The 26,420-nt window shown below is 38.0% G+C and overlaps 1 protein-coding gene and 1 non-coding gene across 3 annotated transcripts; one reads left to right on the top strand and one right to left on the bottom strand.

Moving 5' to 3' along the window:
* Positions 1-4,094: 4,094 nt before the first annotated feature.
* TRNAK-CUU (transfer RNA lysine (anticodon CUU)) lies at positions 4,095-4,167 on the bottom strand. The gene has a single exon. It is a non-coding gene; the product is annotated as a tRNA-Lys (tRNA).
* Positions 4,168-4,341: 174 nt separating this feature from the next.
* PSMA3 (proteasome 20S subunit alpha 3) lies at positions 4,342-23,897 on the top strand. Of its 2 annotated transcripts, XM_058162977.1 has the most exons (12): positions 4,367-4,524; positions 8,836-8,928; positions 11,659-11,741; positions 12,814-12,937; positions 13,439-13,540; positions 13,958-14,031; positions 16,559-16,631; positions 19,657-19,722; positions 21,897-21,943; positions 22,683-22,750; positions 22,946-23,010; positions 23,735-23,897. In XM_058162977.1, exons 3-12 carry the CDS (start codon positions 11,719-11,721, stop codon positions 23,777-23,779), a joined length of 687 nt encoding a protein of 228 aa, XP_058018960.1. In that variant the 5' UTR covers positions 4,367-4,524; positions 8,836-8,928; positions 11,659-11,718; the 3' UTR covers positions 23,780-23,897. The 2 variants fall into 2 exon arrangements, with proteins under 2 accessions (XP_058018959.1, XP_058018960.1); XM_058162976.1 differs by lacking the exon at positions 8,836-8,928 and having other exon boundaries at positions 4,342-4,524.
* The last annotated feature ends 2,523 nt before the right edge of the window (positions 23,898-26,420 follow it).

Here is a 26,420-nt window from a genome sequence, read left to right as displayed (position 1 = left end):
ACCTGGATTGCTGTCAGAATGCAAGCTTGCACACACAAAGCAAGATTGCTACAGAAGACACATGGACAGGGACAATAGGTAGACCAGATGAGGATTCCAATTCCACAGGAAAGCTACACCTATGTTTATGAAGATTTGCTGTTGTTACAGACTCTTGCAAGTCTGATCGGCTGAACCTCTTTGTATACCCTGCCTGAGCCACCTCCAAATGTTACCTCATTGTCACTGCAAGAACTCCACATCTTTAAAACTGTTCTTTATTCCAGGGATTGTAGGCCATTAGGAAGGAGGGAAGAAAAAGCAGGGCCTTCTGAGGATCCTCTGTAGGTCAGCCTGCTCCTCCACCTTCATTTTCAAAGCCTATTACATCCTAGATACCCGTTCTTCTCCTCAGAGCCACCATTTCTCTCCCTCCAATTATATCCCTATATTTTTCCTTTCCTTTCTCACTCCCAATTTTGCAGACCTGCTCTGTGTTGCATGTTCCTTTAAAAAAAACCAACCCAAAAGAAAAGTGTTCCTTCCTTGCTTCACAACACAAGGGATTTCTATAGCTCAGTCATCTCAGCCTAGCCATCAAAGAAGGCCAACTGGGTGCAGGACAAGCTCTGGTCCTGTTTTACCTCTATATATGTTGCCACCCGCTTTTCTAGGCATCGCTGCATGGCATAAAGCATTTTGTTTCCCTTTACAGCCTGCCCACTTGGCTATATTGAACAAGCCTATTTCTTTATATCATGTGTGGGATTGAGCAGGCTTGCCGTCAACAATCCAATTAGACAAGCTGCCTTGGTTCCAAACTGCATGGTCAAATACAGACCACCCACAAACTAGCCTGCAGGACCAAGACTTATGCTAGATCCAGTGATAATGGGCCCAGACTACTCATCTGTGGAGGGAGACCAGGGAGTCAATCCCTGCATGGGAGTTCATCTGAGCATCACTGAGTGAACACAGGCTGCCATCCTGCTCTATTCCATAGCAGAGAGGAAGTTCTGGTAGCTGGTGATGCTCCAGGCAGAGGGCTTCTCTATTTCCTTTGAAAGGGTGAACGTAGCTTACTAACCCTTTGGTTACTTAGGCTGAGCTGGGAGCTGTCTTTTCCACAGATAGGAAGACCTCCCACCTGCTGATCTGATCTGCTCGCTGCTCGTATGCAACACCAAATGAGGAGGGAATGTACCGCATGCCACCATGCTCGAGTATCAGTCTTGCATATATAAAACCTGAACTCTGTGAGAATTCAGTCTTGTTCCGTCTGGACAAGTCAGAATCCAGCATGTTTAGGCAAGTACAATTAAGTTCACATAAGAATTTGACTGCGTGCTTTTCATTGCACGCCTCCTCTCCCGTCTCAAAATTGCTTATGATCCCCTGGCCTACAGTTTGAGAACTCCTAGGCCAGAGCATTATCTTACAAGGAAAAATGATTACAGGTAGTCCTTGACTTACAACAGATTGCTTAGTGACCGTTTGAAGTTACAACGGTACTGAAAAAAAGTGACTTATGACCAGATGTGAGATTCACTTACCTTCCCTACCAGTTTGCAAATGTGAGCGCATGCACCACCTCTGTGTGTGCGCACAGCCTTCTGTGCATGCGCTGTAGAGGCAGATGGGCAGAGCCTCCCGCTACCGGCTTGCGCGATCCGGACAGAACCAGCTGAATCCCACCACTGCTTATGACCATTTTTCACACTTATGACCATTGCAGCATCCTCATGGTCACTTGATTTACATTTGGATGCTTAACAACTGACTCTCATTTATGACAGTTGCAGTATCCCGGGGTCATGTGATTACCTTTTTATGACCTTCTGGCAAGCAAAGTCAATGGGGAAACCAGACTCACTTAACAATCATGTTACCAGTTTAACAACTGCAGTGATTCACTTTAACAAATGTGACAAGAAAAGTCGTAAAATGGGACAAAACTCACTTAACAAATTTCTCACTTAGCAACATAAATTTTGGGCTCAATTGTGATCGTAAGTTGAGGACTGCCTGTATTTGGATGCTCTTTGAGAAGGCGGACAAAAATGAAAGAACAGACTAGAAAAATTATTTGCTTATTTTTCTTGGGATAAAACCGGTAAAGTTCTACATTTTTCAACAGTTTCCAGCCCAGCCTAAATAACCAAAGGGTTAGCAATATTTTTGCACTTAGAATATTTTGGCTGCCTTTACATAGCATGCATGCCAATCTATTTTGCTTATTCACATTTTGTTAACACATTCCAATTTTGTGTCTCTGCACCATATAGGTAATCCTCGATTTACGATTATTCATTTGGTGGTTTTTCAAAGTTACAAGGGCAGCAAAAAAAGTGACTTATGACCATTTTCCACATTTACAATAATTGCAGGATGGTCGATTGTGATTGTAAGTCGAGGACTACCTGAACACTACAGGTGATCTGCAACTTATTGCCACAATTGGGATCAGAATTTTTGTTGTTAAGCACAGAGATTGTTAAATGAGTCATGCCAGATTAACCTGTTTGACATGGTTAAGGAATCGTTGCAGTTGTTAAGAGAATGGGGTTGTTATGTGAATCTGGATTCTCCTAATGACTTTGCTTGGCAGAAATTGTCTGGGAAGGTTGGTGATCCCGTGAGCTTGGTGTGTGTGTGTGTGTGTGTGTATAAATTATTTTATGACAGATACAAGTGTAAACATAATTAAAAATACATGTAAAGGATATGAATAAAAGAAAACGTTAGGACAGGGATGGTAGGCACACTGGTGCTTATGCATGTCCCTTACATGCGTCTTAGGAATGGGGTGAGGTCTACAGTAGACAGTCTAAGGTTAAAGTTTTGGGGATTTGGGGAAGAAACCACAGAGCCAGGTAGTGCATTCCAGGCATTGACAACTCTGTTAATTAATCTCTAATTTGGATTGGTTTACCATGAATTTGTATCTATTGTGTGCACTTGTATTGTTTTGGTTGAAACTGAAGTATTCATTGGCTGGTAGGACATTGTAGCAGATGATTTTATGTACTATGCTTAGATCAGACTGAAGACGTGAAGTTCTAGTTGTCTAAGCCCAAAGAGTCTGGTGGCATAAGGTATTTTGTTGCAAGCAGAGGAGTGGAGGACTCTTCTTGTGAAATATGTCTGAACTCCTTCAATTGTATCAATGTCTGATATGCAGTGCGGGTTCCAGACAACTATCATAAATACATGGTGGCTGCCAAGCGTCAAATTTTGATCATATGACTGGGAATGCTGCAATGGTTGTAAATGCGAGAACCTGTCGTAAGTAACTTTTTTCAGTGCAGTTGTAACTTCTAATGGTCATTAAATAAATGGTGGTAATTCAAAGCCTACATATATGGCAAAATATGACTAACAAACTATAATGACACAATATAGTACCCAAAATCAAGTAAGTCACATTATGGCTTAATGCCATGTGCTACCTTGCCTTTAGTTGCTGTACGAAGAGCCATTTGGACTCCCATAAAAAGAATAAGAATTTATATTAAACTTCTCCCCAAGATGTAAGAGAAGTAGTGATGACTGGTGATATCTACTGTAATGTACAGATGCCCCAACTAACAACAATTTTGTTTTTTAAAAAAACTAGTTCCTTTTGTAAGAAAGTATATTTAGGAATTCTGAAAAAAGGATCAGGCTAGGTGTTAAGCAAAATACTGTAGGTATTTTGGGAAGAGCAAAGTCTGGCTAATTTTTCTGAAGAATAAAAAGTTTGTTCCTTTTGTTCTTTTATCTTGATAATAAAATTAAACAACACAGAAAATAAAAAGAAAACACTTGCATATTATTTTTTCCCTACCTATGTGGGTTGTGTGTTTTGTTTTTTTTGCTTTTATATATTTAAACAAAGTAAATTTGGAAGTTCTCTTTCTCTTAGGTCCCTTTGCCAACTTTATACATCTGTATTTCCTCGTGGCTAGTAATACTACAGAAACAGGTTTCAAGTCCATTGCTTATCCACATCTACTCAGAAAAACCAATGGATATAGTAAAATTTCTTGAGCTACTGTTGCTTTTGATTTCATCGATATCATTGGTTTTCTTCCCTAAATTTTATTCTGGAAGGAAAAATGAGAAAAAACAACAACCGCCCAACGTGGGGCTCGAACCCACGACCCTGGGATTAAGAGTCCCATGCTCTACCGACTGAGCTAGCCGGGCCCTGGAGCTCCGGCTTCCTGTATTGAATATCACTCCATTATTATTTTTTTTTCAATGAAGCGCGCGCATCTGAAAACGTCCGCAGTGACTCGACGATCCTGCGTGAGCGCGCCCCCGATACTTTGTGCGGTTAGCTCCACCTCTTTGGGTCCGTAGCCTACCGGAAGAAATCATTCGTCAAGGCGCTTGGAGGCAGCGTCCAATGGACGTGCGCGTTGTTGAAGAGCGACTGAGATGCGCGAGTGGGTGACCATCTGAAGGAGCGAAGGAAAAAAAAAAAAGGGAAAGTCCGGATAGGAGCTAAAAGGGTGGTTTGTTTTTGAAGCTTCCTTCACCATGAGCTCCATCGGCACCGGGGTAAGTGAGCCGGCGAAAGACGAGGGGAAGGAAGCGCTGACCCTCGCCCCGGCGAAGTTGGAGATGGGGGGTATTCAAAGGTGGGAGAGGAGGGGCGCTGGGGGGGGGAGGGGAGGACGAGGAGACGAACTGCTCTGCGCATACGGGGTCTGTGAGGGAGCCACGCGCTTTCTATTACGTCACCAGCGGTTGTCTGGAGAATTGGGGTCCTTGTGGCGGTGCTGAGTCACAGAAGAAAATCGAAAGCGGAAGGCGAGTCTTGACTCTCTTCCTGGAATAGAGTGGGCCTCGGCCTGGGAACTTTCCAGAGCGTCCTAAAACGCTTCCAAGTCTTGGCACCCATTGTCTTTCCATTGACAGGGCCATCGAAGTACGGTTGGGGAAACCCGGTTGGCTTATTGACGACCCTCTTTGGTTTGAAAACTTCCCTGCCAAGTTGCTACCTAGCGACCGGTGTGGGCTGAGAATCTTGAAAGTGAAAGAAGCCCCAATCATGCATTCCCTAGTTACGGGGGCGGAGGGGGGGAGTATCCAGTTCACTAGCGACTGTCCTTTCTTTTATTAATTTCACTTGTCATCTTTCAGAGTGAAAAATGTGGACATTGTTTTACCTAAGGACTTTAGTTTCCTTTGCTATTAGTTGACTAGCCAAATAGCAGCTTTTGAAGGCAGGATGGATTGTTGTATTTCCTACGGTAGGTAGGACCCCTATCTGGGAAGGCAAAAATTCTGACAGGTGCCAAATGAGAGTACTGGTAAGTCTGTTTGCTACTGTTCAAAGATTGAACAAATTTTGATAGCATCATTCATGAATATGAAATCTTTTTTTAAAAAAGCACATTAACTGTTTGTATGATGCATCATTTAGCAATTTTTCTGGGGTTGCAAGATACACTGAAACACCCCCCCCCCAAGTAAGTCAGCTTGAATTTATAAGATTCATGCTTTATACTTAATGAGGATAGGCAGGCAGGTGATAACTAGATTTTTTCCAGTAATGCTGCAATGTAGCAAATACTTAAGAAATGCTGCCTGTATTTCTAGAAGTTATAAACAGTCAAAAAAAATAAGCAATAATATCCTTTATATTTATTTATTTATTATTTAGATTTTTATACCGCCCTTCTCCCGAAGGACTCAGGGCGGTGTACAGCCAGATTAAAACAGTGCAATATACAAATTAAAACAACAGTTAAAATAACATATTATATAATTGGCCGAAAATTAAAACCACCAAATTTGACCCCAAAAATAAAATACCCCAGTTAAAATTATTAAAATTCAAAAAATTTAAAAATTTAAAAAGTTAAGCCAGTCCCGCTTGAATAAACAAGTACGTTTTCAATTCACGGCAAAAGGTCCGAAGGTCAGGTAGTTGACGCAGGGGAAAGTTCGTTCCAGAGGGTAGGTGCTCTTACAGAGAAGGCCCTTCCCCTGGGGGCCGCCAGCCGACATTGCTTGGCGGACGGCACCCTGAGAAGACCCTCTCTGTGTGAGCGTATGGGTCGGTGGGAGGCATAAGGTAACAGCAGGCGGTCCCGTAAGTACCCGGGCCCTAAGCCATGGAGCGCTTTAAAGGTGGTAACCAATACCTTGAAGCGCACCCGAAAGACCACAGGTAGCCAGTGCAGACTGCGCAGGAGCGGTGTTACCCGGGAGCAACCTGTGGCTCCCTCAATCACCCTCGCAGCTGCATTCTGGACTAACTGAAGCCTCTGAGTGCACTTCAGGGGTAGCCCCATGTAGAGAGCATTGCAATAATCCAGACGAGAAGTGACAAGAGCGTGAGTGACTGTGCATAAGGCATCCCGGTCAAGAAAGGGGCGCAACTGGCGAACCAGGCGAACCTGGTAAAATTATATAGCTGTCCAGTCACTTTTAAAATTCTCAGGTGCCATCATCAGCAAATTCTTCAGTTAATTATGCTTGCAAGCATACTAGGCTAAAATATTTGGTGTCATTAGGGAAGTTGTTATGTGTGAATACAGTATGGTGTGTGCCAAATGTTAATCCATAGTTTATTTAACAACAGAAATTAACCAATTGCAATCATGTTATATATGATCTCATAATTTGTTTGTTTTAGCTTGTTGCCTAATTGAAGGGAATTCAAGATGGTAATTGCTTTAAGTTATGCTATTTGGCAAATTTGAGGTCTATGTGATAGATGAAAATAGTGCAAATCCTGAGAGGCACGGAGTTCCAAAGAACAAGAGTTGAAATGATAATACCCTTCTGCCTAGTAGTCCATGACCTCCTTGCCTCATGCAGAATGGGAACTACAAGTAGACAAATCTTACTATATTCTTACTGGCCAGGCAGATTCCATCTTGGGAAAAACAGTGATTCATGATAAAAGGTTTGTAAAGCATCACTAGTACTTTGAATTGGCCCTGGAAACCTAAAGGTAACCAGAGCAATAACTTTCCTAATGCTGTCACATTGTTATGATGGAATTGTCCTGTGAATAAACTCACTACCACATACTGAACCAGCTGAAACTTCTAGGTTGTCTCCAAATGCTGTCTGGTGTAGAATATATTACATTAACCACTCAGATAAAGGTAATTCTTGACTTAACAACTGGTCAAAGTTATGATAGACCTGCCTGGAACTACTTACGACCTGGATTCAAAATTCCAATGGTCACATAATCAAACTTTGGAAAATCAGCATTTACAACCATTTGTACCATTTTGTGATCACATGGCTATATTTTACAATGATTTTACCAAAATCGAACATTTACTTCCAAGTTTTTAGCAAAAGTGCACCCATAGCAAACCATTGGTATACCTTAACAACTGTTGTTCACTTAATGACCCTGATGGCTGCCCTATGACTGTTGCAAAACAGATTGTAAAATCAAGTCAATCATCTGACTAAATGCTTATGATCCTCGTGACATGACTGTCATGGGCAAGTTCCATTATGGTCATAACTTATACTAGTGATCGGAGTATAAGTTACTATTATCAATTCTTCTTGATCCAGGTAATTCATAATAGACAAAATAGCCAAAACTGGACAGAAGTCTTTCACCTGCTACTGATAGGCACAAGTCTAAGAAGATCTTCAGATTGTGAACCAACCCTTTCAGGTAGAGTTCCATCCCATTCAGAATAACTACTAGGGTCAAAGTTGCTGATTTTTTTTATTGAAAAAAACCAACTTCATCTTGGGAGTGATTCAGTCTAAGAATAGTTTGTTCCCTTCAGCCCATTTTGCTGATGGAGCCAAATAATTCATTTAATTCTATAAATCGTGATACATTTAATAATGGTGTAAAATGTGTAACACGCAGACATGATTTTCCTCAACCTGTATTCTCTATATACTCACTTAACAAAATTTTCAATAGTCATATTGGCTGGAGAGTTTGGGGATCATGAGGGATGTTGGTTGAAAGTTTAATGTGATGAATCAGTTGCTATCTCCATTAAACAAATTTGCTGAGGCACACATGTGACCGGAACTACTTTTTGTGGCCTTCTACACAACAACCATTAAGTGAATGCCACACTCATTAAATGAACCCATTAGAGTGGGCATTGTTTTTGTTGGAAATCCATAAAAAATATTGCAAATTGCAGTCGTCACCACAAACCCCTGTAGTGGGTCAGAAATCTGATCCTAACATGCATTTATGTGACTAAAGAGGTGGTACAAATATTTACAATGGCTGGGGATGCTTTATGGGCTGTGAAACACCTGTTTTATGATAGTGGTATCTTTTAACATTGCAAAATGACAAGTTGAGGCGTACATGTAGAGTACAGGAACAGTTTCCAAACAGCTATTGCAAATCATTATTTGAAAAGAGGTGCTTCATACTTTCCTACAAACTATGGGAACTGGGGCAGATTTGGACTCAAAATGCAATATAATGTGATTTTATGGAAATTAATATGAATCTAGTAAGTACTCTCAACACCTGCTATTAATCTGTTAAATGATTCTAAGCATAAAAAGTTGCAGTTTGAAAAGTTAAAGCAACTCATTGCTGTGCTTAGTCTACCAGCAGAGGTTGCTGTTCATTTATGTCAGTCAGTCAGTCAGTCATATGTAAATCACTAGAAGCAAACTTAGTTTCAGCAAAACAAATATTTTCATTTTTTCTGATTGGAATATAAAATATATGGGCACATTTGTTTTTGCTTAGTGTGTTGTTTCAACCAAGGTATGATTATTTGTAAACCATGGTTTATGGCATATAAATTGTAATTCAAAAATAATTAAGAAAACCAGAGTTTAGCATGATGGACAGATCCAGCTATGGACTGATATTTAAAATAATCTGTTTTTATATAGAAGACTGGATAAAAATACTGTTTATTAATCAACAACAGTTATGATTCGATAAGCAAGATGGTGTAAATCTGCCCAAGAATCCCCAAGAATCAGGCAAGTTGTTGTTACTACATAGTAAAAAGTGAAAGTTGATTAATATAAATGGCAATATTATACAGGTAGTCCTCAATTTATGACCATGATGGAGACTGCCCATTACAGTCGCAAATTATGATAGTTGTTAAGCGAGATGACCATATTATGGTTTTGTGTAATGACCCCAATCCCTGCTCCCCGATATGATTGTTAAGCAGAGCACAGGTTACTTCAGAGTTGCTCCCTGCCTCAGGTCTCCCAAGGCCTCTCCCACCCTGAGACATCCCATGCTCCACTAGCTGCCCCTTAGGTTCCCTGCATGCTTTGGTCCTGGGTCCCATACCCTCCTCCCCACTCTCAGTTATTGATTGTGGACTTACTTTTAGAGGATCTCTGGACCTTGTAGGAGGGAAGAAGAGTAGGCTGCTTTGTCTCTGGGCCACGTGGGTCCAGCCTGGAAGTGGGTACCATTTTTGGAACAGGCAAAATTCATTGCAGCTACTCCAAAAATGGTACCCACTTCCAGGCCGGAGCCATGTGGCCCAAAGACAAAGCAGCCTACTCTTCTTCCCTATAACACAATCTCTCTTGCTAATGTGTGGTATGTTGGTAATTGGAACAACCCTTAAAGTCACTCTTTTTTGTCAATAGAATGGTCATATTGAATCCTGCGGCTATATGTTTGTTTTTCAAATTTTGTGACCCAAGGCTGTAATACTTGTGGGTGGTACAGATCTCAGCAATTCTGCCAGGATGGTATCAACACCTGGAGCCTTATTTGGCAGTTGGCTCATAGTTCACACAACTTCTTCCTGAAGGATGGCTAGTTCTGTTTCTTCTCTTTCTTCATCCTTGGGAGGCTGAGCCTCTTTGTTGCTGGTATGCAGATGTTTGTATATACTTGCCACCTTTTTGGTCACCCGTATGTTCCCTTTTTTGCTTTTGATGTTGCTTTTACAAGCAGTAAAATCCTTTTTGACTTGGACAAGTACATTCCTGATATGCCCATCATGCAGTCCTCTTTTAGCTCTTTGCAAAGTTGGTCCCAGTAGAATTTGTTGTCTTTCCTTAATACTCTTTGGAAAACTGCATTCAATCTACTTACTTCTACCTGTTTGCAGCTTTTATTCACTTGGCTATTCCAAGTTTCATCTGAAAGCCACTGGTACTTTTTCTCTGGCTTGTATGGTGTGTTCAGCAGTTGCTTCAATGATGGTTGACTAAATTTCTTGCTAAAGTTGGCAGGCATCTTCTCAGCAATGTCCAGCAATTCAAACTTATTTTTCATCTCAATAGCACATATGGAAGGGATTTTGGTGATGTCAAACTTCTTTTGATGTTGCATAATGTGATTTTGATTATAGCTGCCAATAATTCATGATCTGAACTGTAATTGACAGCTGGATATGTGTTTGACGGCAAGGAATGGACCATTGATTACTGCATAGGACATAGTCAATTTGATTGTGGTGCAGTTTATTTGGTGAGGTCCAAATTTATAACTAATGCTTGGGTTGTTTGAATCAGGTATTCATGATTCAAAATTGATTTTCATGGCAAAATTGAACCAAAGAACTACTTGCATCATTTCTCACCCCAAAACCAAAGCTGCCAGTGATGCCTGTTTCTGCTTGGCTGCCAGTGATATCTTTTGGGGACACTGTTTTAGAATATTTTTGTTGCTGGCATGAAAACCTCTACAGGTAGTTCTTAACTTACAACCATTCATTTAGTGACCATTCAAAGTTGAATGCTTTTTCAAAGTGCTGGAAAAAAAATGACTTATAACCATTTTCTCACTTAAGACTGTTGCAGTATCCCCCATGGTCACGTGACCAAAATTCAGACATTTGGCAACTGGCATGTATTTGTGATGGTTGCAGAGTCTGCAAACAAAGTCAGTGCGGAAGCCAGCTTCACTTAACAATTGTGTTACTCACTTAACAACTGCAGTGATTAACAACTCTGGCAAGAAAAGTCGTAAAATGGGGCAAAATTCACTTAACAAATATCTTGTCTAGCAACAAAAATTTTGGGCTCAATTGTGGTTGTAAGTCAAGGACTACTTGTATTTCAAGCTCTGTTGCATTAGTCATTGGGGCAGAGACTTGGATAACTGATTTTGAGAGGTTTGGCACAAGATTCAGATAGTCATCCACTTATACCTAAAATATTTAAGTATTAAAATAATGTTTCTGTCCCTTAAAAAAATTAGTATTCGGAATATATGCCGAGCTATAATGATTACCACAAAGTTTAAATGAAACCTAACCTGTAATACTTCAGAATGAATTTCTGATTCTTTTTTGGGATGGGAATAAATACAAGGAGAATGCTTATGAACTGTTTTTGCTAATTAGAATAAATGTTCTGGGACTATTCTCTAAGGCTGAAGTCTGCATTCTTCCTCCTGGTGAGTAAATGCTATTGAGTTTAAATGACTGATTTTTTAGAAAATATGATTAGAGTTGTATTTTTATTCTCATATGGGGCTAATAAAGAATATTGTCTTATGTGTTTACATTTGTTTAATAAGTACAGAACTCCTTTGCATTTTGGAGCCTACATGTTTTAATAGTGGGAAACCATTAAATATTGTATTTTATTTATTTATTTTTTATTCCACCCACTTCTCCTGTAAGGTGATTCTGGAGGCTATTCAGGTATCAAAGGATGCAATGAAAGGCTAATGAATACAATTCTATTATTTTTACTTTTTAAAAATAAATCTAATTTGTTTTCTTACAGTATGATCTGTCAGCCTCCACATTTTCTCCAGATGGCAGAGTATTTCAAGTAGAGTATGCTATGAAAGCTGTAGAAAACAGCAGGTAAGATTTGAATTTTTATATTGTGCAATAATGTAGTCAGTTACTTTTGTGGATTTCACTAGTCCAAATAAATACTGTATTAATATTTTTATTTGAACCTTAGAAACAAAATATAAAGAATTATGTTGCAGCTAATTCACTGTAGAGAGACTTCAATTAATATATCTAATTATATCAAGAAAGCAACCTTGAAATATCAACCTTAAAGCCTAATAGGGAGAGGGTCTATTGATTTGGCTTGCCGGAGATGACTAATGGATCCTGTTGGACTCCAGGAGGAGCTTGGGATTTTCCCCAGGGACTTATCATACACTTCACTAGGCCTTCGCTGCAGTCTGGAATAGGCATGTGACAAGGACTATCTGATTGCAGTCAGTTTTTTATTTAGTTTGCATGGCCACCCATCTCAACAAGTGACTCTGAGAAGTGAGCAATATTAAAATAAAAATAAAATGATATTGTGATAGAACATCAAGAGTTGTTGTAGGTCCTCTGTAGGTAGGCTATTGGTTTTACTATTACAGTTTTCAAAGTGGAATGGAAGGCATATGGGCGCGCCAGAGTTTCACCTATATTATGTAAGATACTGTATTGCTTATAAAATTAATTTTTGATATATCAGTCTTTTATATAGTGCCTCTTTATAGGGTTAATCCCATACTGTACTGTACTTGTGAAAAAAATTTAAAATTTGATTTGTCTAGAATTGCTGAGAAGCATTGCTTATTACCTAACCTGTAGTTGTGCATATTTTAAAACAAATGTTTTATTCATTAATTTATTTTTTAATTGAGACTGTTTTAAGTAGAGTTAGTTATTAAATCAACTCACTATTTTAGATTTGGCTTTTAAAATTAAATAAATTCCTAAAATTAAATAAATTTCCCTAAAATGTTTTCTTTTTATTAGGTTACTCAAGTATCCCCAGACATCACAGAATTAAAGAGTTTGAAGAGGCCATTTTGGCCATGCAGCCTAGCCTCTAATCTGTGTAGCAATACAAATTGTATCAAACTAAATGCAATGAAGTATATTATATTTGACCAATTATTATGCTTTATTTTCTCTTCAGTACAGCAATTGGGATACGATGTAAAGATGGTGTTGTCTTTGGAGTAGAAAAATTAGTTCTATCCAAACTGTATGAGGAAGGATCTAATAAACGTTTATTTAATGTTGATCGACATGTGGGAATGGTGAGTTGGTATTTATTATTTAGCTTGTGGCTAAGTGCCAGCATCTTGGCTGATATTAAAAAACTGGGGAGAGTTGAACTTGATTAGGAACTTCATGAGAGACTTAACCTATAGCCCTGGTAGATTCGTACATTTAAAAAAAATCCTACTTTTGTAAAGTACTTCTGTACTAATGCCAAGAAAACAACATAGATATATCCATGTAAGCACAAAAATATCAAGCTTGATTCATGAGAGACTTAACTGAAGTTTTAATGGAAGCAACCCTATAATTAAAATGTGTCTTGGATAATCAACATGTAACTTTCAACATGTAACCAGGAAGCAATTGGGACTTCATCTTGTAGGGGCAGAAATTCTGGTTTATCGAGTTCTCAAAACATGTGCCTGGCAATCACATTCCTGATATAAAGGATACTGTCAGAATGAGGTGTAGAGATTGGCATGTTGAGTTTCAAATTCCTGTCTCCTTAGGTTGTGAAATGTGCTTCTATATTTCAGGCAGTAGCAGGACTTCTCGCTGATGCCCGATCTTTGGCTGACATAGCAAGAGAAGAAGCTTCTAACTTTAGATCCAACTACGGTTATAATATTCCATTAAAAGTAGGTTATGGTTTTATTAGAGCTACTTTTTATCACACCTAAGAAACACCTAAACCATATTAAATTATTGAAATTATTTTAGAAACTTTTAGTTTCCCATACTTTATTATGAATAAATCAAACCAGGATAGCATCTGATTCTATAGTAACTCTAATCTACAGCCAGATTTTTAATCCATAGCTTGGAAGTTATCTTGTTTTGAAATTAATTGTACCTAATTAAATTATAGTTTGTTATTCTAGATAGCATGAAAAGTTGAACAAGGGAAAATAAAGCCACAAAGAGGGTAGGGCTGAGTGGGTGATCTTGGGGCTCACCACTTTTTTTAAAAAAATATAGATTGAATTTACCTCAGTTTATTTTAAACGGAAATATTACTGTCAGTGCTGTAAAATTATTTTCCTTTCTCCCTATAGCATCTTGCAGATAGAGTGGCTATGTATGTACATGCCTATACTTTATATAGTGCTGTAAGACCTTTTGGCTGCAGGTATAAATTTTTCTTATTATTATTCAGTATACCCTGGCATTAAAATTTTAGAGCAAGTAATAACTCACAGTCTATTTCTCCTTAGCCCCTGAATGCTGATAGAATAAAGACATTCTGTAGATCTTATACTTGATTATTAAAGACTTGAGAGAATTTTCAAAGCTGGGAACACACTGCAAATGACATTTTTTGTTTTTGCACTGCTGGCAATTGCTTGGATTAATTCCTGCAGTTTGTTGGCGACAGGTTTTAAATTAAAGAAATGGTTTGTTATTACCTCCTTCCTAGGATTGAGAGCTAATAACTGGTCCAAGGTCATCCAACTGGCTTTGTAGCTAAACTGAGTCTACAACTTAGTCTCCTGATTCCTAACTTGATGCCTTAACCATTATACCAAACTGAATCTATAGGCTCACCCTATATATTCTAAATAACTAGCAGTAACAAATATAATTATAGATTTTGGGGCAATCAGATTAAGTAGAAAGAAAAGCTACAAACCATCCAAAATAGCAACAAGGAGGACACAGTGAGGGAAATAAACTGATACCTATTAGAAAATTTATTGTATAAATAGTACATTCCCAATTCACCCAGATAGATTTTTATTGAGAGAAATGGATTACTATTTCAGTGAATTTTTTTTCTGTCTGCAAAAAGATACTCAAAATGGTAATCGTTAAAAAAAAATCAAACCTTTAGAAATGTTACTAAGTATTCAGTGACCAGGTTAACACATATGTTGTAACAAAATTTGCTCAAATAAGGTTTATTGAATAAACCACGATTTACTTGATTTGCAAATCCTAGATCATAGCAAGAGTACATTTCATAGGTGAGCCTTGTTGAAGAAGTGCAGAACCATTTCCAAATGCTCTGTTCTGCCTAGATGATTATGGTTTGCCTTTTCCAAGGATGTTTCTTGGTTCTCAACATAACCATTTTAGCTTTAGATGAAAGCCTCTTCCGCATGCTTTCAACCAATACGTTCTCAATATACTCCTTATTTATTGACAGAACTTACAGGTCTGCCTATCTCATACAACTATCCCAGGTGGCTCACAACAATCAATAAAAACAGATAAATACAACACTACCTTTTTCCCTAGCCAAGGCGTTAGTTAATTAGTTCATATGCATGTTCTGTTAAAAAGAGGGCATATTTAAAGCAGGAAAACCTATGAATGAATGTAGATTATTGTCTTACAAAGTAATGTACCAAATTGTACATATGGTCCTTGTATTATTCCTCCACTATCCATTTCAGGAGTGTGACTAAATTCTTTTTAATTTGGAAGGATAATAAAAGTGATTGTTTTAGCACTATGAATACCTTACTCTTAGATACCGTGTTTCCCTGAAAATAAAACCCTCTTATATTTTTTTGAACCCCAAAATAAGGGCTTGGCCTTATTATTGGGGGGGGTGTCTTATTATTTTGGGGATGCAGGAGATGGCGAGTATGGCCACCTCATGGCTGCTGTGTAGCAGCGCAACACAGCTGCTCGTCAGCTGTTCATTGGGGCAACCAAAGATAGGAATCTCCCCGGCATTCTTGGCACTTGGCCGCCTCCCATCCATCCCCCTCGCCTGCAAACTCCCGCCCCGCTCCTGCCTTTCTACCGGGCAGCCCCCAATGCCCCCCTCTGGCCCAGCTCCCTTTTCCACAGCATCCGGCTCTTTATCGAGGGGGGTGGCATGTGCGGTGGGGAAGAAGCAAGATGCATGGAGTGAATCTCGCAGTTGTTTGCAGGCAAACATGTAGGGTAAAAAAACCCTCACGAGTTCAAACTTCTTGAACTCACGAGAAGTTTGGTTTTACCCTACAACGTGTTTGCCTGGAGACAACGGTGAGACGCGTGACAGAGCTGCAAGGCAGGTAAATGCACATCTCATGTCTCCCTGGCCCCACCCCTCCCCACCTGCCACCCCCAAACTTCATCCAATTTGGGCAGGGGCAGGAAGCTCTGCCATGCCTGGCGAGAGGGGGGGAGAAGAGATGGCAAGAGAAAGAAGCCCTGTCTTGCTCCATGGATCTCGTTTCTCCCCCACCCCACCTGCCACCGCCCTCGATAAATAGCCGGGTGCTGTGAAAAAGGGAGCTGAATGGGCACAGGCTTTGGGCATCTGATGCTGCCGGGAGTCGCCCAGCAGAGAGGTGGGAGCGGGGCGGGAGTTTGCAAACGATTGCTCCCCTTTACCTTCTGTCCCAAAATTGCTGGCCATGCCCACCCCGTCACTAGAGCTTATTTTCGGGGGAGGGCATATATTTATACCCAAAAATCAAGCTTGGCCTTATTTTCAGGACATGTCCCATTTTCAAGGAAACACGGTACTTAATCTTAGGAAACTACAACTTTTATTCTATGCCAAGAGATACTGTTCTGCTTAATGCCAGGCTGTAGTTTATAGCAAGTCTTTCAGTGAAACAACTATGAATGATGTAGACTTTGCTTTTCTATAATTTATTGACGATTGGGCTACATTTCTCTCTAATAATTTCTAATAAGAAATCTTGATTTTCCAGCTTCATGTTAGGTTCCTATGATGATGATGATGGTGCTCAGCTTTACATGATAGATCCATCAGGCGTTTCATATGTAAGTATGTAAAACTACATCTCTTTAAATGAAAACCAAGAATATTATCCATGAGCTTAGTGAAAATAGAAGTAATTAGAACATAGCAGAAAAGTGTATTAATGGAGGCGAGTGTGAATAGCTAAATCTATTTAACATTAAACAAAATTTTGAGACGTATGTAATAACCATAAGTATCTAAAATCATAAGCTGGTAATTGAAATGCTGATAGTTTTTATTCCAACTATGTTCATGGGAAAATCATAGGCATTCTACAGCAAAAGTGTAAAGTTATCTATTCAGATAAAGATTTAAACCCATTGGCCAGTAGTAACCTTAATTCTGAATATAAGGTAAATTGATTAATCCACAATGCCTACTTCCTGCTTTTACTTAATAGAATAGAATAGAATTCTTTATTGGCCAAGTATGATTGGACACAGAAGGAATTTGTCTTTGGTGCATATGCTCTCAGTGTACATAAAGAAAAAATAAAATATATTCTTCAAGAATCATAAGATACAACACTTAGTGATAGTCATAGGATACTAATAAGCAATCAAATCATACTAGGAAACAATAAAAACATGTAAGTTATAAAGATACAAGCAACATGGATATAGCCATAAGTGGGAAGAATAAGGGTACTAGTAAGGTTGAGAAGAAGAATAGTAATACAGTCTTAGTAGTTAATTTGACAGTGTTGTGGGAATTAGTTGTTTAGCAGAGTGATGGCATTTGGGAAAAAACTCTTGTGTCTTGTTGTTCTGGTGTGCAGGGCCCTATAGCATCATTTTGAGGATAGAAGTTGAAACAATTTATGTCCAGGATGTGAGGGGTCTAGATATTTTCACAGCCCTCTTTTTGACTCGTGCAGTATATAGGTCCTCAATGGAAGGCAGGTTGGTAGTAATTGTTTTTTCTGCAGTTCTAATTATCCTCTGAAGTCTGTGTCTGTCTTGTTTGGTTGCAGAGCCAAACCAGACAGTTATAGAGGTGCAGATGACAGACTGAATAATTCTTCTGTACAGCTGAATCAGCAGCTCTTTGGGCAGTTTGATCTTTCTGAGTTGGCGCAGAAAGAACATTCTTTGTTGTGCTTTTTTGATGTTTTTGATGTTAGGTGTCCATTTTAAGTCTTGAGATACGATAGAACCTAGAAACTTGACAGAGTCTACTTTTGATACTGTGTTGTCTAGTATTGTAAGAGGTGATAGTATAGGAAGGTTACTCCTAAAATCTACCACCATTTCTACAGTTTTGAGTGTATTTAGTTCAAGATTGTTTTGGTTGTACCACAAAGCAAGTTGTTCAACCTCCCATCTGTGTGCAGTTTCATCTTTATCTTGAATGAGACCAATCACTGTTGTTGTCAGGCCTGGAAACCATATTAGACTTTAGGGTTCCAGACGCTGCCACATTTTTCCCGAGGGGAGGAAGGGGGGCTGAGGGGTATGGTAACATTCTTCAAGCGGTCAAGGTTGGATGGTGTTCACATCTGCAGGAAGAGTGGCAAGAAGATATTCGAATGAACTGGAAGAACGTGGGACCATGTGACCATCAAAGGGGTCAGGGGGGTGGGACTCTTGGGGTTTGTATAACTGGGAAAAGAATCCGGAAATTCAGTTTTGGAATTTCACTCATCGTGTGCCAGTTTCCTCATGCTAGTAAAGAACTCTGGAAAACAATGGCTTCTGAGTTTTTTTATGCAGAAGAGGTTTTTCTGGAACCTTGACATTATTCCAAAACTCATAACTTTCTTTTGCTAACGGTACCCTCTCCTCCGCTCAGAGGGGGCCCGTTAGGGGGGTGCTGTTCCCCAGCCTCCGCAACCTCCACAGCGGTGCAAAGACCCAGCGAAGATGGAGGAGCCACGACTCTCGCCTAGGAGGTCACTTTGGATTTTTAAAGACTCTCCACTTGGCTAGAAGACAATTCTGGTGGCCAAAAATGAAATCAGATGTCGAAGACTATGTCCAGAGCTGTGCTACCTGCGCTACCATGAAGTCCAGACCAGGGAAACCCCCTGGACTCCTACAACCCGTAGCCGAACCCACCAGACCCTGGGAAGAGATTGCCATGGATTTTATTGTTGAACTCCCATCTAGTGGGGGAAATACAGTGATATGGACCGTAGTGGACTTGTTCTCTAAACAGGCCCATTTCACTGCGTGCACCGGATTGCCATCGGCGAGAAAATTAGTAAAACTCTTCGTCAAACACATCTACAGACTGCATGGAGTTCCTAAAAGGATAATATCCGACAGGGGTGTTCAATTCACAGCCAAGTTCTGGAGGGAGTTCCTACGGTTCATTGGGTCGTCTCAAGGACTTAGTTCTGCAAACTTGAGTACTTTAACAGAGGGATCTTTTGAGATGCAGTCATTGGTATATAGAGAGAAGTGGAAAAAACATACAGCCTTGGGGGGCTCCTGTGCTAATTATACAGGTACCAGATGTGATTTTGCCTAGCTTCACTTTCTTTTTCCTGTCTGTTAGGAAGCTTATGATCCATTTACAAGTGTGGTCAGGTACAGCTAGCTGATTTAGTTTAGAAGAATATCTGGAATGATGGTATTGAATGCTGAGCTGAAGTCTACAGAAAAGATCTTTGCATAGGTCTTTGGAGATTCAAGATTTATAATAAACGGGCAGAAATGACAGTATTTGTTTTTTACTCAGTGTGCTAGAAGTTAATTTATAACTGGAAAAAGAAGCAAAAAATCTGTGGATTCAATTTCTCCCTCCATCTCTTGCCTCAAATGTTTGTGTTCAATAGTAATGGTGCTACATCACTATCATCCTCTGAATTGTTATATTGTTAAAGGCAGCTTCTAAATTAAGATCAACAAACTGATAATTTTTATTAGATGAAATTATCAATTTGGATATATAAAATATGTTTTGAGAATCACATTATAAATGTTTGTGCACATTTATGGTATATATAATTGTGTGCCATTTTTAAACAATAATCTGTAAATAGGTTTGTTTCAGTGATGATTTTTCTTGAATGTGGTCCTTTTTATTTTTTGCTTTTTGCAGGGTTACTGGGGATGTGCTATTGGTAAAGCAAGACAGGCTGCAAAGACAGAGATTGAAAAGCTTCAGGTAAGACTATATTGTGGCATATTTATTTATTTATTTATTTTATTAGATTTCTAGACTGCCCTTCTCCCGAAGGACTCAGGGCGGTGCACAGCCAAGATAAAAATAAACAATATACAATTAAAAATAGATTAAAAAACTTATTATACAGTTAGGCCGATAAATTAAAATATATAATCTAAAAAACCCCAATTTAAAACTAAAAAATTAAATTTAAAATCTCCCCAATTTAAGAAAGCCCCGCGCGAACAAACAAATATGTTTTCAGTTCGTGGCGAAAGGTCCGAAGATCAGATATTTGGCGTAAACCGGGGGGAAGTTCATTCCAGAGAGTAGGAGCCCCCACAGAGAAGGATCTTCCCCTGGGGGCCGCCAGCCGACATTGTTTGGCGGACGGCACCCTGAGAAGTCCCTCTCTGTGTGAGCGTACGGGTCGGTGGGAGGCATGAGGTAACAGCAGGCGGTCCCGTAAGTACCCAGACCCCAAGCCATGGAGCGCTTTAAAGGTGGTAACCAGAACCTTGAAATGCACCCGAAAGGCAACAGGTAGCCAGTGCAGTCTGCGCAGGAGAGGTGTTACATGGGAGCTACGTGGAGCTCCCTCTATCACCCGCGCAGCTGCATTCTGGACCAACTGAAGCCTCCGAGTGCATCTCAAGGGGTATTACATACTAAAAGCAGTTCTTGTTCTTCTGTACAAATGTCTGATATTGACTGGAAATCTATATGGAGGTGCTTCTGATTTTCCAAAGTTCTTCAGTCCTTTTGACAACGTAAAAGCAATTAAATCATTGACTTGCAATGACATAGCTACTCTATCAGTTCTAACTAGACTCCATCAAAGTATTGCTATCCTTGTAGCATGTATATATAAATCATTGAATGAATCTACCTTTGCACCCTTTGTCTTATTTCAATCTATGGGAGAAAAATCTCACTAAAAAAAGTTGTCCTTAATCATTGCACAATTAAACTAAGCAAGTAAATATAAAGGTGTGCGATGGGATAATTTTGGTAATAGTCACAATATGAAACTTTAGTGTCTTGATAACTTTTTCCTGTGTCACTCAGGCTTTGTAAGAAGACATGGATTTCCTTTCTATAGCTTGAATTCATTTCCAACCACTTTTCATTTAAGATAGGGTGAAAGCTTCTGTTTCTAAATTGAAATTGGTATTCCTTATTTATACTCATTCAAAGAAACTAGGATTGTAGGGTTGTTAGAAGCACTTGTATACATTTTTAGAGCCTGAATTATTTCCTGTTCAGCCTGAGTAGATTAAAATAAATGAAAAACTAAGATTCATGCGACTTCTCATTTAATGCATATGCCATAGAAAACCATAGAAACAGAAAACTGACGGCAAAAAAAGATCTAGTGGTCCATCAAGTCTGCTCTTAAAGTTTTTGTTTCTTTTTTAATTTGTTTTTATTATTGCTTTTTATCCCAAGCATGTATAAACTCAGTTACAGATGATTAAGCTACTGCCTCCATTGGAAGTTGGTGTCAAGCTTCCACTTCTCCTTCTATGAAGTAATACTTTCTAACATTACTTCTCTCCTGTTGATTTGAGGTTATGCCCAGGTGTGTCTTGGGGTTAAAGCAGCAACTGGGATTGTGGTTGCTAAGCAATATAGTCATGTGTGGTCATACTTATGACTGCATCACTTAACAGTGGCAATCCTGGTCCTATTTGCAGTTGTAACCCAAGGACTACCTGTAATAGGATAGATGAAGTATATCCTCCCAATATTTGTTTCCAGATCTCTCTTTGGAGCTTCCCAGTTCGGTTCTCCAGTCCCATCCAGACATGGTTGAATTATATTTTACATGTAGACGTATCAACACTTAATGTTTTTAAATATGCCTTATCTCAGGAAGTTGATACTATCCCAGGAATTGTTGGATGAACAACAACAAAATAAAATAAATCCCAGCTTTAGTAACACATCACATTTGATTCTGTTTTGATGGAATTAGTACAAGATGGAATATAACCTTCATGAGCACTATTTAATATAAATTCTTATACTAAAAGAATTATGCATTATGCATTAATTATATACATATACACTCACACATATACATATATCTTTATAATTGATGCTCTTGAAATCCACTGTTGTTTTTACAATAGTGTTTAACAATTAGTAAAATGCTAATAATACATTCACAGATGAAAGAAATGACGTGCCGTGATGCTGTTAAAGAAGTTGCAAAAATGTAAGTTTTTTTAAAAAGTGACTTTCATGCCAGTTTTTAGGCTAAAACAAAAATAATTACAGGTTGTCCTTGACTTCTGTACTGGAGTCTGCCCTCATGATTGTAAGTCATAATGATCGTTAAAAGACTCAATTGTGTGACAGACTTGATTTTACAACTTTTTGGAGGCATGGTCATTAAACAAACCAATGATTCACTAAGGGTGTGCTTCTTCTGAAAACCAAAAGTAAATGTTGGGTTTTGGCAGAACTGTCGTAAAATACAATCACATTACCAATGGACACTGCAAATGTGGCCTGGAGTCAAGCAACCAAATCTTAGTCATATGACTGAGGTGGGAAGACTGTCACAACTTGGAATCCAGTCATAACTAGCCCCCAGTAGGTACATCGTACTTTTGAATAGTTTTAATTCAAGGACTACCTACTTTTATCTTGATCCGATTCCCAAAGAAAGTGGTCACATGAGAATATTTTGTTATTCTGATAATGGGGCAGGAGATCCTACAGTTTAAATAAATTAGACACAGTTTAAATGAGATAAGAGGCTCTTAGGCATCAAATTTGAATGGGCCAAAAAATTAATGGCACGGCTTTTTATTCTTGGTTTATATGAAAAATATATGAATTTTTATACTATTTAAAATCTGAGAATACGTTGTACATAAATATGGGTAAAACATTTTAATACATATCATTCTACCTGAAGTAACAATTATATTCTCTATTTTTCCTTCTAGAATCTACATAGTCCATGATGAAGTAAAAGATAAAGCCTTTGAACTTGAACTAAGTTGGGTTGGAGAAAGTAATTATCACATTTTTTTTAAAAAAAATTCTTAAATAAGTAAAATCTTGCTCTAAACTTAGATATTTTATATTAATCATTGATAGATCATTGTTTGAGGTATACAACTGACACTATGTTAAGAAAATATTGTTGAATTGAATTTTATTCTCCAATTATACACTGTGTTCTAACTTTTTTTTTTTCCATTCACAGTAACTAAAGGAAAACATGAAATTGTGCCCAAAGATGTTAAAGAAGAAGCAGAGAAATATGCTAAGGTAACTTTGGGAACTTCAGAGCAAATGAAAATGGCTTTTAATTTTATACAATTCCAGACATTTTCAAATAGTTTAGTAATCAAAATTAATTATGCAGTTAATAATGAAAAGATTTCAGAGCAAATGAAAATGGCTTTTAAATTTATACAATTCCAGATATTTTCAAATAGTTTAGTAATCAAAATTAATTATGCAGTTAATAATGAAAAGGTTTAAATATATACTGCTCAGTTCCCAAGATTCATAGTAATTTATAAGAATCATAAAACAGAGTCCAGAATACTTATCCACCTTAAATAAACATTAAGTAACATCAGAATAGAATGTGTCTGTGTTCAAACAATATCAGCCTGGCAACTTTATGAAACATGGTAAAGATGATGCTAGGGGTATCTCCTAGAAAAGATATACCAAAAAAATAGTGCTATCACTGGGAAGATATTTTTATTAAATCTTGTCTTATTTCAATCTTATGGGAGAAAAAAGTATATTTCTGATGTAATGTTGACTATTATTAGATAATGTATAAAAAACACCAGAAAAAAAAAATAAAGTGAAAGGCTGCTCTTGAATTTGTATCTACTTCATTAATCCAATATATCCATATCAAATAAGTAATTTAAATTTCACTATCTGAAAATCTGAATCTTTATTTTTATGTTGCTTATTGGCTTTTTTTTTTAGTAAGGTAGATAATTAAGGTCTGATTTTATTTTCTTAACAGGAGTCTTTGAAAGAAGAGGATGAATCGGATGATGAAAACATGTAACATTTTTACTTGAATTCATTTTGTAATCTGTACTACAGGCCTGCTTATGTATTTTCCATTATGTATGTGCTAGACAATATTTTAATTACCAACTTGCACTAAACCATTTTCCAATTACTGTTTAGAGTTCTTTTTGAGTGACTGGTCCAAGAATTTATTAAAGGAAAACTAAAAGAGATGAGATAGGATAGATTTGAATATTCCTTTACAGACAAGATTTTATTCCTACACATGCACATCTCCTAGTGTGTTTCAAAGCATTGCAAATTGTGTTTATATATCAAGTTTAATCCAGTGAGCACAAGATATTTGGCATATTTGATTAGAATCCATGGAAACATGCAGCTTGCTATGCATCTAATTTGTTTATTCTAGGCAGTGGTTGTGGGAAGTGTTAAATAGACAGTTGGCAAATTTGGAAGCAACAGGAGATGAAAAGTTCCATCTTAAAACGCCACCCCCCCACCCCCACCCCCCTTACTTAACCCATCATTGTCTGGGAAGGGTCTCCAACTTTCTGGAGGAGAACTTGTCCTTTTAATTCTCAATGCTGATACATGGGAAGTAGCATTTCAATTCATATATAATGTATATTATGACTGTTTTTCCTGTTGTGATGAATAATACAGAGGTATTGGACAGGATACCTGTGTGATACTTTAAAAAAATCCTGAAGTACTTATACTAATTACTGTATTTCTCGGAGGATAAGACACACCTTAGTTTTTGGGGAGGAAAATAAGAAAAAAAGCTGATTGGCAGGTGGATTGGCCTCCCAGAATACCCCCAATCAGCTGTTCCCAGAGGTGAATTTTAGCAACAGGTTCTTTGGTTGTGAGCTCTGTGCCTTGCTTTTTTTTCTGCCTCTGAAAGCCTCCAAAACAGAACTTCTGAAAGCCTCTGAAACTCTGTTTGGGAGCTTCTTTTCTGAAGCTGTATTTGAGGGCTTCTTTTCTGAAGCTTCTTTCAGCCTCTGAAACCTCAGTTTGAGAAGCTGGGTGAGGCTACATTCGGAGCCCCACCCAGATTTTCACCCTTTTTTTTGGGGGGGGGGAAGGTGCATCTTATACGCCAAAAAATATGTACTAAATGAATGTGACTAATATGAAATATTTTCCAAAAGTATACTATTATAGCATTTAAATGAGAATGTAAAAGAAATATGTTAAATATATAAGTTTAGACTGTTCTATAAAGTTTGTCAGTTTGTAATTACAGAATAGAAATAGCTTCCCCAGTATCTTATCAGGCATCCTTCAATTATCACTTTCTAGTTAACATCTATTCTGGCATATTGGAATATGACAAGAGATGGGAAAGCAGTATTTACAAATTTGGATAGTGCTATTTTCATCCATTAAACTTTCAGTCAAAACACTGCTTGAGAAAAAAGTTCAGAAGAAAAAAAAAACCTTAAATGTTTTATTCAGTACTTTTCCAGTGAACTTGTGTAGCACATAAAAAATTTCCAGGACTTTTCTAAACGGATTTTAGCTGTATTATATATTTGCTGGCTGTTCATGTACTGTAATGTACATGGCAGTTTTTGCCAAAATGTTAATAATTATGGGCCAATTAAATAATTTAAAACCTGGTTAAATAATCTAAATCCCTTTAATATTATTGTCCTCTCTACTTGCCATGAATAGTAGTCCAAATTACCTAGTTTTGTATAGAAATTATTTTTTAACTGCCCAACATCATACTCGAATATTCAAAGCATGAGGTTGGCAGTTAAACTATTATTGTTTCAATAAATAATTATTCAAAGGCACATGTCCTACCTTAAACTATGTATTTTGCATTTAATTTCTATGCAGGCCACAGTCTCACTTGTTTGCCACTGTAGATTGTCACCCAGGGATTAGATTTGCCAAAAAACAAAAAACAAAACCCTTCCTTTTTGACAAAGCCAGATACTATGGTCCTCCTGTTCTCAGGCATCTATGTTGCCATATTATTAGTAGCTGTAAACTGCTATAATTAGATCTTTATGGTTAGAATTAAGTAGACATGAATAGCCAATAGACTACGAAGACTTTAGGATTAAAAAAAAATCCCTATGTAGAAAAACACATTGTACCCTATGGTGTTTTAATAGCTAGATTCAAAGATTATATACATGCAGCTTTTATACTTATAAAAATAATTTTTCCCAAATAGTAAAAGTAATTGCATAAAAGCAGTGAAGAAACTCTTGGGAACAGAATTAGTTTACATACTTGTACAAATGGCTTGTACTTGGCTTTGGAAAAGTTACACAAATTGTGTAAGCCAAAACAAAAATACAGCAGCATCTTCATATAGCACCAATATTGCAATTTTTACCTCTTATAATCCCACAGTAATAGCCAATCAATATTCTTCTCTGCTTAAGTTCATCACAGTCTTGAAGGCTGTATCTCTCCATATAAATTTACATAACTCTAGCAGAAATTTCTCATTTGTGACCTCATAAAACAGCTAGAATTTAGAAATCCTATTGCTTCAAGCCTTGAAATGTATTGCCTTACTCTTCAGATTGAATCTGAATCATAGACATATTTCTATTTAAGGAAAGTGTAAGGCTACAAACTTAAACATGTCAAAAAATCTTCAATTTCTTATTACAAATATTACAATCAGAACCCAATGGTGAATG

This window comes from Ahaetulla prasina, chromosome 1 (genome assembly GCF_028640845.1).
Source record: "Ahaetulla prasina isolate Xishuangbanna chromosome 1, ASM2864084v1, whole genome shotgun sequence".
Classification (NCBI taxonomy): domain Eukaryota; kingdom Metazoa; phylum Chordata; class Lepidosauria; order Squamata; family Colubridae; genus Ahaetulla; species Ahaetulla prasina.
The sequence above is the reverse complement of the archived record's forward strand: the minus strand, read 5'-3'. Positions and strand labels throughout refer to the sequence as shown.